The 15,484-nt window shown below is 44.4% G+C and overlaps 1 protein-coding gene across 1 annotated transcript in view; it reads left to right on the top strand.

Annotated features, from left to right (window-relative positions):
- Positions 1 to 422: 422 nt before the first annotated feature.
- Positions 423 to 15,484, top strand: part of TNFSF15 (TNF superfamily member 15) — a 37,642-nt gene continuing 22,580 nt past the window's right edge. The window contains exon 1 of the mRNA XM_073600682.1: positions 423 to 903. Within this exon, the coding sequence (XP_073456783.1) occupies positions 604 to 903 (300 nt within the window). The 5' untranslated portion in view covers positions 423 to 603. The remainder of the gene's footprint in view (positions 904 to 15,484) is intronic.

Here is a 15,484-nt window from a genome sequence, read left to right as displayed (position 1 = left end):
GTCGTACTCTCGGCATGTTGTACTCTCGGGGTGTTCATACTCTTGGGGGGTCATACTCTCGGGGGTGTCGTTCTCTCGGGGGGTCGTACTCTTGGGGGGCGTTCTTTTGGGGGTCGTACTCTCGGGGTGTCATACTCTCGGGGATGTCGTTCTCTCGGGGGGTCGTACTCTTGGGGGGCGTTCTTTTGGGGGTTGTACTCTTGGGGGGTCGTACTCTCTTAAGTCCCTATCTCACATGGACACACATATTAGGACGGCAGCCAACCACTTCCCCTCGCAGTTTTGTTTTGGGAAAAGCCGCAGTCTTCCAATGTTGTGTCTCCCCTCCCCCCCCCCCCCCCCCCCGGGGCTCAGGACTTCGCCTTTCACTCTCTCTCGTCTTTTGTACACAATGTAGAATAATAACGAGGACTTGGAAGCGTCCCGTTTGGTTGAAGGCGGTTCTCGTGCTTCCTCTCTTGGTTTCGCTCTCACCCACACACACTCATTATCCTATCGCCTCCTGTGGGACTTTCCTCGCAGAACGTCTTGCCCATCCAGTCGAGTATCGGGCGGTATCGGTTGTGGGTGGAGCCCCATACCCCCCCCCCCCACCTCTCGGGGATGGGAGGGCGGATTTTTTTTCGGTGCCTTTATTTATCGGTCAATGGAGGAAGGAAGGACAGGCTCGTCGTGGGGCGAGGTAAGGACTTTATGGAGGGGAATGTGGAAGTCGGCGTGGACATGCTGCCGGAGGAGATGGCTCGGAGGCTGATGATGGTGCAGAGGGCTCAGGACGGGAGGCTCCGGAGGCTGCAATGGGCCGTCACCGTCTCCTCCGTCTGCCTCCTCGGATTGCTCGGCCTCACCCTCTACCAGACCTTCGGGAACCCTCCTCCTCCTCCTCCTTCCAATCCGGACAAGGTAAATCCAAAACGCACACATCGTTATTCCTTCTTCCATGGAGTAACGTTCAACCAAGCTGGCCATACACCGTGCAATCTGATTGTAGGATAGACTTAAAAGTGGCCATACACCGTGCAATCTGATTGTAGGATAGACTTAAAAGTGGCCGTACACCGTGCTATCTGATTGTAGGATAGACTTAAAAGAAGCCATATACTGTGCAATCTGATTGTACAAAGTCCATTAGATTAGGTCAGCTCTGCAGAGAAAGGAGGCTCATGGGGGGGGGGGGGATCTCATCCTGGCCACACACTATACAATCTGATTGGATATAAATTGGATACGTTGAGTGTGGGGGGGTTGTCTTTCTATTACATAGAATGGGGGGAAAAAATCTCAGTCCTGCCACACACTATACAATCTGATTGTACAACCTGATTGGATAACTTGTGGGGGGGGGGGGGGTTGTCTTTCTATTACATAGAATGGGGGAAAATGTCAGTCCAGCCACACACTATACAATCTGATTGTACAACCTGATTGGATACAATGTGTGGGGGGGTTGTCTTTTTATTACATAGAATGGGGGAAAAAAATCTCAGTCTGGCCACACACTATACAATCTGATTGGATACAAATTGGATACATTGTGTGTAGGGGGGGGTTGTCCTTCTATTACATAGAATGGGAAACTCTCACGGTGGCCATACACTGTACAATCTGATTGTACAAAGTCCATTAGATCGGTCAGCTCAGCAGAGGAAGGGGCTCACCTGATTGGATACAAATTAGTTGTGTAGGGTCGTCCTTCTATTACATGGTATCGGTAACGCCTATGGTGGTCATCCACTATACAATCTGATTGTATGATGTCCTTAAACGTGATCATACACTATACAATCCGATTGTACAAAGTCCATTAGATTAGGTCAGCTCTGTAGAGAAAGGAGGTTCATCTGATTGGATACATTGTGTGTGGGGGTTGTCCTTCTATTACATAGAATGGGGAATAAATCCCAGTCTGGCCACACACTATACAATCTGATTGTACAACCTGATTGGATACGTTGTGGGGTTGTCCTTCTATTACATAGAATGGGAAACTCTCACGGTGGCCATACACTGTGCAATCTGATTGTACAAAGTCCATTAGATCGGTCAGCTCGGCAGAGGAAGGGGCTCACCTGATTGGCTACAAATTGGATAAGTCGTGTAGGGTCGTCCTTCTATTACATGGTATCGGTAATGCCTATGGTGGATATCCACAATACAATCTGATTGTATGATATCCTTCAACGTGATCATACACTATACAATCTGATTGGACAAAGTCCATTAGATAGATAGATAGATAGAGATATATATATATATAATCTATATCATTTTTTTATATAATACTTGGTGTGAAATCATCTTTCACATTTTACAAAAAAAATGGGATATATATATTGTGTTTTTTTTATATTTTTTATCATTTTAATTGAATTTATTTAGCACATTGCACTTTGTGTGGCTCTAATTGATTTTTACACTATATATATATATATATATATATATAACATATATTTTATTTTTTTATTAATTCATTAATTTATTTTACATATATATATATATATATATATATATATATATATATATATATATATATATATATATAAAATAAAAAAAATAAAAAAAATGTGTGTATATATATATATATATATGTGTGTGTGTGTGTGTATATATATATATATATATATATATATATATATATATATATATATATATATATATATATATATATGTAAAATAAATTAATTAATAAAAAAATTATATATATTCATTAGCATGTATTTCTCCCAAAAAATTGCAAAAATGTGTGTGTGTGTGTATGTATATGTATAGATATCTAGATATTGAGAGATATATATATATATATATATATATATATATATATATATATATATATCTATCTATCTATATATAATGCTTGGGGGTTCTAAATTTTCTAGCAAAAAATACTGATTTCAATTTTTAAAAATAAAAAGTGCCAGAAAAAGCCCGGTCAGCGAGTGGTTAAAGTCAGAGCTGGCAGCCACCCCGGTCATGTGATCACTCTCTCTCTCACATCAAGGTGATCACGTGACATTGTTTGTAAACAAACCAGCCATTGAACTCCTGTTGACCTCACTGGAGGTCAGCAGGCTCCCGCTCTTAAAGGGAAAGGCAGACTCTAAAAATAAATACATTATAAAAGTTAAAAAAAAAAAAAAATGTAAAATATAAGTATAAGTTTTAGTTTTGGCTTTCCATAGGTTGGTAGGCACAGCTTTTACTAACTTAATCCGGTGACGCCCTCGAAATCTCGTAAAAACGCGGTGAAACAGACTATTGTAACGCATGCAGCGTCATTCGTCGGATCCATTAATCTTCTCTCGCTGATCGAACGATTAAAATAAGCTCCGAATTTGTCCTTCGGTGAAATCACAAGTCTGCCTTGGAGCCCTGAACAAGTCTCTCATTCTTTTTTTTCCCCGTAACAATGTAGCAAATGATGTACTGTCTCTTTAAGAAACTTCACAACTAGTGTGCTGTCCTTTTAACCATTTGTCTACAGGGCAATTTTTTAAAAAATTTTCTTCGCACACTCGTTTAAAATCAGCATTTTTTTTGCTAGAAATTGCTGTAAACCCCACCTCCAGAAAGTATATATTTCCGGAAAAGCAGAGACCCTGGAAAATAAAATAGTGGCAGTTGCATTTTTTTATGTTGCATGATATTTGCGCAGCTATTTAGCAAACATATATTTTCAGTAAAAAATGAAAAATGAATTTTAGTGCAATCAATCAAACACAATATTATACCCAATGTTTTGGTAAAATAAATAAAAGAAGGGGTTGTATCGAGTAAATAGATACCATATCCCTTTTTTTTATTATTATTTACTTTTTTTTTTTTTTATTTAATTGCTATTACAAAGGATTAACAAGCCTACTGTGTGATAACACAAACATGGGTGACAGGTCCTTTTTATGGAGACATTGGGGGTCTACTTTTTATATGGGGTGTGTGGGGGTGACACATTTTATTTTTAATTATTTTAGATCTTTTCTTTGATTTTTTTTTTTTCTTTTTTTTTTTTGTATTCTTGAATACATGTTTTCTTGAATGTATTTGATATCACAAGGGGGCTAACAAGCCTCCTATGTGATAACATGGGCAGGTGACAGGTCCTCTTTATAGAGACATCGGGGGTCTACTTTTTGTATAGGGGTGACGGGGGGAGCTTAAAAAAAAAATGAATTAATTCTATTTATTTTATATAATTCTTTTTTTTTTTTTTTTGTTTACACAATTTTTTTTGCTTTATTTACAATTTTATTGCTATCACAAGGGGGCTAACAAGCCTTCTAATGTGATAACATGGGCGGGTGACAATTCAGTTTATAGAGACATTGGGGGTCTACTTTTTATAAAGGGTGTGTATGGGGGTGCTTAAAAACATACATTTTTATTTTTTTATTTATTTTATATAATTCTTTTTTTTACACTTATTTTTTTTTACTTTATGCTATCACAAGGGGGCTAAATAGCCTCCAATGTGATAACATGGGCTGGTGACAGGTCCTCTTTATAGAGACATCAGGGGTCTACTTTTTTGTATGGGGGTGACGGCGGTGCTTAAAACATTTTTTTAATTAATTTTATTTATTTAATATATATTTATTTTTTTACACATTTTTTTATTTTGTCTTTGACTTTATTGATATCACAAGGGGGCTAACAAGCCTTCTACGTGATAACATGGGTGGGTGACAATTCAGTTTATAGAGACATTGGGGTCTACTTTTTATAAGGGGTGCTTAAAAACATTTTTTATATATATAATTCTTTTTTTTACACTTATTTTTTTAACTTTTTTGCTATCACAGGGGGGCTAAGAAGCCTCCTATGTGATAACATGGGTGGAGACATTGGGAATCTACTTTTTATATGGGGTGTGTGTGGAGGTGATGGGGGTTCTTAAAAGCATTTATTTTTATATATAGTTTTATATATATATTTTTTTTTTTTTCATATATAGTGTTTTTTTTATATCTTTTTTTTTTTTTACACTTTTTTTTTTTTTTAACTTTATTGCTATCACAAGGGGGCTAAAAGCCTCCTATGTGATAATACGGATGGGTGACAGTTCCTCTTTATGGAGACACTGGGGGTCTGCTCTTTATATGGGGTGTGTGGGGGTGACATGGGTGCTTAAAAACATTTATTTTAATTATTTTAGATATTTTATATAATTCTTTTTTAAATGTTTTCTTTGATTTATTTGCTATCCGAAGGTGGCTAAAAAGCCTCCTATGTGATAATATGGGCTGGTGGCAGGTCCTCTTTATGGAGACGTTGGGGGTCTATTTTTTGTATGGGGGGTGCTTAAAAACATTTGTTTTAATTATTTTAGATATTTTATATAATTCTTTTTTACCGTAAATGTTTTTTTTAAATTTACTTGCTATCCCAAAGTGGCTAAAAAGCCTCCTATGTGATAACATGGGCTGGTGACAGGTTCTCTTTATAGAGATGTTGGGGGTCTATTTTTTTGTATGGGGGGGGTGCTTAAAAAAATTTATTTTAAATGTTTTATATAATTCTTTTCATTTTTAATTTTTTAATTTATTTATTTTTTACACTTTAATATATTTTTTTTACTTTATTGCAATCACAGAGGGGCTAACAAGCTTCCTAGGTGATGACATGGGCGAGTAGCAGTTCCCCTTTATGGAGACATATTTTTATATGGAGTGTGCATGAGGGTGAAGGGGGGGGGGGGCGCCCGATGAAAGGAATCGCTAGCTCAACATGTGGCAATTCTGTATTGCAGCCGAGTAATGCAAAGCTAAAAATAAGAGAGACAGTCAATGAAACATGAGGAACTTCTATACAGAGACCATGCGGCACTTACTATGCAACACTCAATAGGGAGTCTATTGGTAACAAAGTCCCATCATTGGTATCAGTGGGAAGAATAGTGCCCCATCATTGGTATCAGTGGGGGGAATAGTGCTCCATCATTGGTATCAGTGGGAGGAATAGTGTCCCATCATTGGTATCAGTGGGAGGAATAGTGTCCCATCATTGGTATCAGTGGGAAGAATAGTGCCCCATCATTGGTATCAGTGGGGGGAATAGTGTCCCATCATTGGTATCAGTGGGAGGAATAGTGTCCCATCATTGGTATCAGTGGGAAGAATAGTGCCCCATCATTGGTATCAGTGGGGGGAATAGTGTCCCATCATTGGTATCAGTGGGAGGAATAGTGTCCCATCATTGGTATCAGTGGGAGGAATAGTGTCCCATCATTAATATCAGTGGGAGGAATAGGGCCCCATCATTGGTGTCAGTGGGGGAAATAGAGGCCCATTGTTGGTATCAGTGGGAGGAATAGTGCCCCATCATTGGTATCAGTGGGAGGAATAGTGTCCCATCATTGGTATCAGTGGGGGGAATAGTGTCCCATCATTGGTATCAGTGGGAGGAATAGTGTCCCATCATTGGTATCAGTGGGAGGAATAGTGTCCCATCATTGATATCAGTGGGAGGAATAGGGCCCCATCATTGGTGTCAGTGGGGAAATAGAGGCCCATTGTTGGTATCAGTGGGAGGAATAGTGCCCCATCATTGGTATCAGTGGGGGAAATAGTGTCCCATCATTGGTAACAGTGGGAGGAATAGTGTCCCATCATTGGTGTCAGTGGGAGGAATAGTGCCACATCATTGGTATCAGTGGGAGGAATCGTGTCCCATCATTGGTATCGGTGAGAGGAATAGTGTCCCATCATTGGTAACAGTGGGAGGAATAGTGTCCCATCATTGGTGTCAGTGGGAGGAATAGTGCCCCATCATTGGTATCGGTGAGAGGAATAGTGTCCCATCATTGGTAACAGTGGGAGGAATAGTGTCCCATCATTGGTATCAGTGGGAGGAATAGTGTCCCATAATTGGTATCAGTGGGAGGAATAGTGTCCCATCATTGGTATCAGTGGGGGGAATAGTGCCCCATCATTGGTATCAGTGGGAGGAATAGTGTCCCATCATTGGTATCAGTGGGAGGAATAGTGTCCCATCATTGGTATCAGTGGGAGGAATAGTGTCCCATTATTGGTGTCAGTGGGAGGAATAGTGTCCCATCATTGATATCAGTGGGAGGAATAGGGCCCCATCATTGGTAACAGTGGGAGGAATAGTGCCCCATCATTGGTAACAGTGGGAGGAATAGTGTCCCATCATTGGTATCAGTGGGAGGAATAGTGTCCCATCACTGGTATCAGTGGGAGGAATATGGCCCAATAAAGGAACGCACAGGGTTACATCCGGCCCCTGGGCCGCAGTTTGGAGAGCACTGATCTAGCAGATCCTTCTCCACCATGGACTCATCCAGCCGCCCTTCTTCTTCCTAGAATATGATTTCGTGTTCTTACCTCCCGAATGCAGAACTTTACATTTAAGAACAGTAAACCTGAATTGTCACACAGTTGCCCAATCAAACACTGAGGTCTGCTGGTAAGTTGGAGATGTCCCGTAAGAACATCATTCCGCTTATTTTTTGGCCTTCTTCCAGAAAATGCTCATTACTTCCTCCTAGAATGCGTTGCAAAACATTTCTCCCCCTGAAGTCACACGCTCTCTTTACTGGCACATCTCTGATTTCTGAATCCGTTCCATAGAAGTAAATTATGGCGGCCATTTTGGGATAGCTTGAGATCCTTAGCTGGCACACTGTTAGGACTAAAGTTCAGGAAACATGCTACTGATTTTTTTATTTAATTCAGCCATTCTGTTTTCATTACTAGAGATGTGCATGACGGAAAAATGTGTTTTGTCCAATCTCAGATTTGTTCGTTAAGTTCATAATTTAGTTTCATCATAGTCGTTATGTTAGAATGATTCATTTTCGGAATTCGTTTCGTATAATCAAACTCATTTTTTGTATTTGGATTCAGTTAGTATGTAGCAAGGTTTCCAGGCCTCCTTGGGTCTAATGAGAACCTCCAGGGCCAGGGATAGCTGGCATCCTTCTGTCTATGGTGGGTTGCGAGGCATAGTGGTTGTAGTACGAGGTACATTGATTGGGTGCCAGATACTTCTTGAATGCAAAAGAGATTTTATTTCCTCTTAACAGAGCTTTGGGAGAGAGAGGGTTAGGGCCAGGACACCCTTGAGCAGTTGCAATATTAATTGGCAGACTCCGAGACTTCTACAGGAGGACAGCCATGTAGGGAAAAGCATCCAGCAAGACGCCACATCTGCATGAGTAGGACCGCTGTCTCCTATGGCAACAGTCTTTAACAGTTCCTTACACAAAGTGTAACAGTTCCTTCTCTACCACTACAATATCTTCTTGTAGTTCTTCAGCCCACTGAGCTCCCGGTCTCTTTCACTAGACTAGATGATTCACTGCCACTGAATCTCTTGAGCTTCTCCAATCTTCACAATGGTATCTTCCTCAAGCGTCTCCCCCGTTCCTCTGCTGGATCCCTAGCTTGGCACTCCAGATACTTCTCAAGCTTCACCCCACTGGCCTGCTCGGTCCCTGGCTTGGCACTCCAGATACTTTTCGGGCTTCACCCCACTGACCTGCTCAGTCCCTAGCTTGGCACTCCAGATACTTCTCAAGCTTCACCCCACTGGCCTGCTCGGTCCCTAGCTTGGCACTCCAGATACTTCTCAAGCTTCACCCCACTGGCCTGTTCGGTCCCTGGCTTGGCACTCCAGATACTTCTCAAGCTTCACCCCACTGGCCTGCTCAGTCCCTGGCTTGGCACTCCAGATACTTCTTGAGCTTCCCCACACTGGCCTGCTTGGTCCCTAGCTTGGCACTCCAGATACTTCTCAAGCTTCACCCCACTGGCCTGCTCGGTCCCTGGCTTGGCACTCCAGATGCTTCTCAAGCTTCACCCCACTGGCCTGCTCGGTCCCTGGCTCTGCACTCCAGATACTTCTCAAGCTTCACCCAACCGGCCTGCTCGGTCCCTGGCTTGGAGCTCCAGATACTTCACAAGCTTCACCCCACTGGCCTGCTCGGTCTCTGGCTTGACACACAAGGCTGCTCTGCAAGCGTCACCTCCATTGGCTGGGTCCCTGGCTTGATACCTGCTGACATTTCCAGATACTCCACTGTCCCCTGGTTGGTGAGAATACTGCTCCGGTACTTGCCTCAGCTACTCACTGTGGTCCCTAGTAATAAGGTGAATGGTCCCTTAGCTTCCTTCCCCTCTACCTTCGACCATGACAGGCAGAACCGTCACTTCTGGTTGGACTGCAAGCCGCAATCCCAACCCTACGCTGTTCTCCTGCTTCTGGATAGGCCCTCAGACAGCCTAGCAGCCAGATGTTCCTGGGATAGACCCAAACTCTGGCCTAGCAGCCCAGGCAATACGACACACGTCCACCCAGACAGTCGTCCAGGTGGCACAGAACACAGATCACCTGACTCCATCCGAATATAGAGGTTCTCCCAGCAGGCCAAGGGAATTATGAAAACCCTTGCCCATTGGCTGAGATACCCCATATACTTATAATCTGACCTTGCATTGCCCTTCTCTTATCTAATCTCACCAAGTACCCGGCCACCCATCGACAGAAGAGAGAAGTGCAGCAATTCCAGACTTAGGGTGAAATTGATTGATCCCTAAAAGATTGGCCAAGGCAACTACACCTGGCAGGTAAATTTAGGAGAAATCCTGCCTAAACACCGGGGTGCTACAATTGCAATATGTTTCCATTTCAAATCCAAATTCATTTTCAAATTCAAATTTCAGTTAAAATTTTTTCAAATTAATTTTCAATTTTTTTTTTATAAATTCCTTTATTTTGTTTCATTATAACTTTCTTTCGGATTCATTGAAATTCGTTACTATTGTGATCCGGATACATCCGAATCACCGCATAACGAAAATTCCATCCGAATTTCTATGCGCAACAAAATAAATCGCACACCTCTATTCATTTCATAGCTTATGTTAGAGCCAGTGATGTCATCACTGGGCCTATGTGCTTCTCTATGCATTGGGGGGGGGGGGGGGGGGCTGGCAGGGTATTGTACATGAAAAGAACACCACAGGGCGCCCGCCTAAGTGTAGCATTAGAAAGACTTTAATGATAAAAAGACAATAACATCCCAGTACCAATCCCATGTGGGTGGATGGCAGACCTCTCCATTCCAGGAAACAGCCTCACCTTCGCTGGACAGGTGAAAGAAACCAGGATGCAAGCTCAGGAAGCCAGGGATGTTGGTGGAGCTCATAGTCGGACTGGACATCGCTGGAGGACAAAAGGGCAATGGCTACGCATTTTGTTGCCTCCCAGGCTCCTTTCTCAAGCCTATCAGGGACAGTCGGGCTGGGAAGGGCTCCATTCCAGGAAACAGCCTCACCATCGCTAACCAGGTAGAAGAAACCAGGAAGCAAGCTCCCAACCAGTGACCAGGAAGCCAGGGATGTTGGTGAAGTGTAGGGCTGGACTGGAGGTTGCTGGAGGACAAAATGGGATTGGCTACATGTTTCAGACCCCCAGGCTCCTTTCTCAAGTCTGTCAGGGGCAGTCAGGCTGGGGAGAAAAGGGCTCCTTTCCCGGTACAATCTCACCGCCAGTGAAACAAACCAAGAAACAAGCTCAGGGCTGGACTAGAAGCATTGTTAGATATTGCCGGAGGGCAAAATAATTGTGGCTATACGTTTTGGAGACACCCACGCTCTTTTCTCAAGCCTATCAGAGACAGTTAGACTGGGAATGGCCCCATTCCAGGAAACATCCTCACCATCGCTAACCAGGTAGAAGAAACCAGAAAGCAAGCTCCCAACCAGGGACCAGGAAGCCAGGGATGTTGGTGGAGCACAGGAATGGACTGGACATTGCTAGAGGACAAAAGGGGCATGGCTACACGTTGCATTGCCTTCCAGGCTTCTTTCCCAAGCCTATCAGGAACAGTCAGGCTGGGGAAAAAAGGCTCCATTCCAGGAAACTGCCTTACCGCTGCTGGCCAGGTGGAAGAAACCAGGAAGCAAGCTCAGAACCAGGGACCAGAAAGGCAGCAGGGATGTCGGTGGCATGCTGGGCTGGACCGGATGTTGCTGGAGGACAAAGGGGAATGGCTATGCCTTTTAAAGCCCCACAGGCTCCTTTCTCAATCCTATCAGGGACAGTCAGACTGGGAAGGGCTCCCAGCCTCACCATCTCTAAACAGGTGGAAGAAACCAGGAAGCAAGCTCCCAACCAGTGACCAGAAAGCCAGGGATGTTGGTGAAGTGCAGGGCTGGACCGAATGTTACTGGAGGACAAAAGGGGCATGGCTCTGCATTTTAGAGTAGCCCAAGGCTCTTTTCCCAAGTCAGGGACAGTCAGGCGGGGAAGGGAAGGGCTCCATTGCAGGAAACTATCTCACTGCCGCTGGCCAGGTGGAAAAAAACAGGAAGCAAGCTCAGAACCATTGACCAGGAAGCCAGGAATGTTGGTGGAGTGCAGAGCTGGACCAGACGTTGCTGGAGGACAAAATGGGAATGGCTACATCTTTCAAAGCCCCCCCAGGCTCCTTACTCAAGCTTATCAGGGACAGTCTGGCTGGGCAGGAAAGGGCTCCATTCCAGGAAACAACCTCAAGGCCGCTGTCCAGGTAGAAAAAACCAGGAAGCAAGCTCCCGACCGGGAAGACAGAAATGTTGGTGGAGCAGGGCTGGACCAGACATTACTGGAGGACAAAAGGGGCATGGCTACGTGTTTCAGAGCCCCCCATGCTCTTTTCTCAAGCCTATCAGGGACAGTCAGGCTGAGGAGGAAAGAGTTCCATTACAGGAAACTGCCCCATGGTCGCTGGCCAGGTGGAGCAAACCAAGAAGCAAGCTCAGGGCTGGACCGGAAGCATTGTTAGACGCTGCTTGAGGGCAAAAGACACGTGGCTATGGGTTTCAGTTCCACCCATGCTCCTTTCTCAAGCCTGGGACGGCTCTTGGAAGGAGTCATGCAAATAACAACACACCTTGATGAGTGGGTGTCAGCCTGGAGGAGTGGGTATATTTAGGCAAGCTGTTTTTGAATGCAAACCGCCCACATGGGATGCTGGGCCTCCATGATGAAAAGCACTGAAACTCAGTGAATGGAAGTGACGGGCCAGGGGCAGTCATGCTGGATGGTGCTGGGCATCCTCCGGACAGGAAATGAGGCGGACCCTGCCTTCAGCTTCTAATGCCCACTGTGAAAAGCTCAATTTTGGCCATAGATACACTTTAAATGAGCATACCTTCAAAATATACAGGTCATGGAATACAAGAACCTTTTTCCTAGATGTATGCGTTCAGTTAAAGCAGCTGTGTAAACTTTGCTCACAGTCTACAATCGGGATGATAGACGTGACTGCAGTCATTGGACAGAAAAGTTTTATGGAGCTGTTAACTTCTGTAATTACACCTTTCTGATGATAAAAGTAAAGAATCAGCAATTAAAGGCAACCAATGAAGCAAGAGCATTGTCACCTGATGCTGATGTATACATAAAAAAAAAAGATAAGGATGTTTGTTTGTTTTTTTGGGTTTTTTGGACACTGCATTTTTGGCAGGATCAACATGTATTCTTTACTTGCTGAAAAAGAGTCTGAAAAAGAAAACTAACACTGCAACCATGTTTAGGGACTTGTAAGCTGTTATATATAAATATATATATTTTAGGTTTCTATATGCTTTAAAGAGATCTTGTACCTTGACCCCTAGGTGAGACCTTCAGTCCCCCAACTCCTGGCTTGGGCTTCTCTGAACCCTGGGTGAGACCTCCTGTCCCCCATCTCATGTCTCGGGTTTCTTTTAACCCCTGGTTGTGACCTTCTGTCCTCCGATTCTTGGCTCGTGCTGCTCTGACCCCTGGTTGAGACCTTCTGTCCTCTGACTTTTGACTGGGACTCCACTGACCCCTCAGTGAGACCTTCTGTCCCCCAACTCCTGGCTGGGGCTCCTCTGACCCCTGGTTGAGACCTCCTGTCCATCAACTCTTGGCTGGGGCTCCTTTCACCCCTGCTTGAGACCTTCTGTCCCCTGACTCCTGGTTGGGACTCCTCTGACCCCTGGTTAAGACTTTCTTTCCCCCAACTTCTGGCTGGGGCTCTTCTGACTCCTGGGTGAGACCTTCTCTACCCCAACTCCTGGCTGGGATTCCTCTGACCCCAGGTTGAGACCTTCTGTCTCTCAACTCCTGGCTGGGGCTCCTCTGACCCCTGGTTAAGACTTTCTTTCCCCCAACTCCTGGCTGGGGCTCCTCTGACCCCTGGTTGAGACCTTCTGTTCCCTGACTCCTGGCTAGGGTTCCTCTGACCTCTGGGTGAGACCTTCTGTCTCCAAATTGGAAGCTCTGAGCTGTCCTCAGGCTTGAGTATATAATGATCCTGCACACCTGTGTACTTACATAAACTGCAGGCATGCAGTAAAATCCGGAGGCGGGATTGAAGGTTCCATCCCACCCAAAACACCTTGGAACCTTCAAGCTCCAGGCCTCGATCCGGGACTACAGAATCCGGATATGACCCAAAATGCAGCTTTCTCCGCTCAGAAAAACGATAGTCTTTAACTTCACATTAATCCTTAATGCTAATCCTGTGTCAACTTCTCCTACACTTCCACAGAGGGAGGGCGTCACACTGTCGCACAGCTTCTACTAAAGCTAAACACTATGAATTTAACTCTGTACACCTGATGCAGTCATGCCAAGGCTGTAAAAAATCTCAGGCTCTAGAGTTTTGTAGCCAGAGATTGAAGGAATTTATTAGGGTTACAGAGTAACTGTGTGCAGGAGTACTAATAATTATTTTTTCATATAAAATATCCTGATGATTATTAATACTGCTTCTACAACTCGTGTTAGTTTTTTTTTTTCTACTGACTAATAGACAGATCTGTCAGCACTTGCTTGCTTTGGGGGTAGGAGGGCTGGAGTTGCAGTCCCATGTGCATTTTGATAGGTCCCATCTGGCAGCAGTTCCACCAGCCAACGGATTGTATCATTTTCAAGGCGTTGCGCCACAATCGTGGAGATGTTTACTAATATAGTCTCTGCTCATGGTACCTTGTGGCTTGGTGGTCAGGGTGTGGTAAAACCACACCTCAGCCCCCCCTTTTTTTTTTTTTTTTTACCACTCTTCGGTCTCCCATGTAAAAGAAGCCTGAAGCTGCCCATACATTGAGCACATTTCAGCTGGTTCCTCATGAACTGGTTAAAATTTGCTCAGTAGGTGGCCTTGCCGGCCCCACGCCCTTTCAAAAGTTGAACTTTGTTGGAGGAGCCCATTGAGAAATCTTGGATCAAACAGAAGCAGCTCTTGGAATGCAAGGAATTTGTCCATCTGCAGCTGTTCAGCGTAGTTGAAGAAATCTGTTAGATTTCTTTCATTCAACCAACAAGCCCCTATGACTTAAGTTTTATGCCCTGTACAGACGGTCGGACATTGATCGGACATTCCGACAACAAAATCCATGGATTTTTTTCCGACGGATGTTGTCTTGCATACACACGGTCACACAGAGTTGTTGGAAAATCCGATCGTTCTAAACACGGTGACGTAAAACACGTACGTCGGGACTATAAACGGGGCAGTAGCCAATAGCTTTCATCTCTTAATTTATTCTGAGAATGCGTGGCACTTTGTGCGTCGGATTTGTGTACACACGATCGGAATTTCCGACAACGGACTTTGTTGTTGGAAAATTTTATAGCGAGCTCTCAAACTTTGTGTGTCGGAAATTCCGATGGAAAATGTGTGATGGAGGCCACACACGGTCGGAATTTCCGAGAACATGGTCCTATCACACATTTTCCATCGGAAAATATGACCGTGTGTACAGGGCATAAGTCTCTGAGATCTACTATTTCAAAGAAAACTAATAAGGGAACTATTGAGCAATAACTGAGGCTTTTGCAGGAAAGTGAAGGTTGAAAGTTTATTCCCTGAGTAAACAGGCTTTCCATGTTTCATACATGTGGCTGACACATGCTGATGAGCCCCATAGGGTCTTGGGAATGCTTTCAGCGTTCTTCTCCTAAATCCTTAATATTGTCACATGCATGGATGCAGGTCCTGGACCTCTTTCCACATCCTCCCAGTCCTCACTTCAGTAACTCATCTCCCAGGGCACATCTTACACTAGGCCCTGAGACTTCTTGTGGTCCAGATTAGGGCTTGGGGAGTTCCACAGAGCACCTGGGGCCTGTGATATACTGGGAGCCCAGGTCACCATGCGCCGGTTCCCTCACTGTAGTTTGCTCTGCCAGGCCAGCCTTGACCCCTGACTCACTGGGGGAAGAAGCCCAGTACTCTCCCTCCACATTGTCCACCACAATCACCTGGGGAAAAGGCTAGTGGAGAGATCTTAAGCTACAGCCTCCGGGGAACCACCACCTCAATCACTTGCACTGCCAGGTGCTCTGCTCCTGCTGACCACTCTAGACATCCCCTATGCTTTTTTTTTTGTCTAGGCAGCAGCTCAAACAACAAATTCCCACATGTTGCGCCCTGAGCCCACTGCTTGACCTCATTAAAAGGTGTCCTACAGATTCTGCACATCAGTCCAAGACTTATGATGCAACACTA

The sequence above is a fragment of the Aquarana catesbeiana genome, linkage group LG09, assembly GCF_042186555.1.
Source record: "Aquarana catesbeiana isolate 2022-GZ linkage group LG09, ASM4218655v1, whole genome shotgun sequence".
Classification (NCBI taxonomy): domain Eukaryota; kingdom Metazoa; phylum Chordata; class Amphibia; order Anura; family Ranidae; genus Aquarana; species Aquarana catesbeiana.
This window is presented reverse-complemented; position numbering and strand designations above follow the sequence as displayed.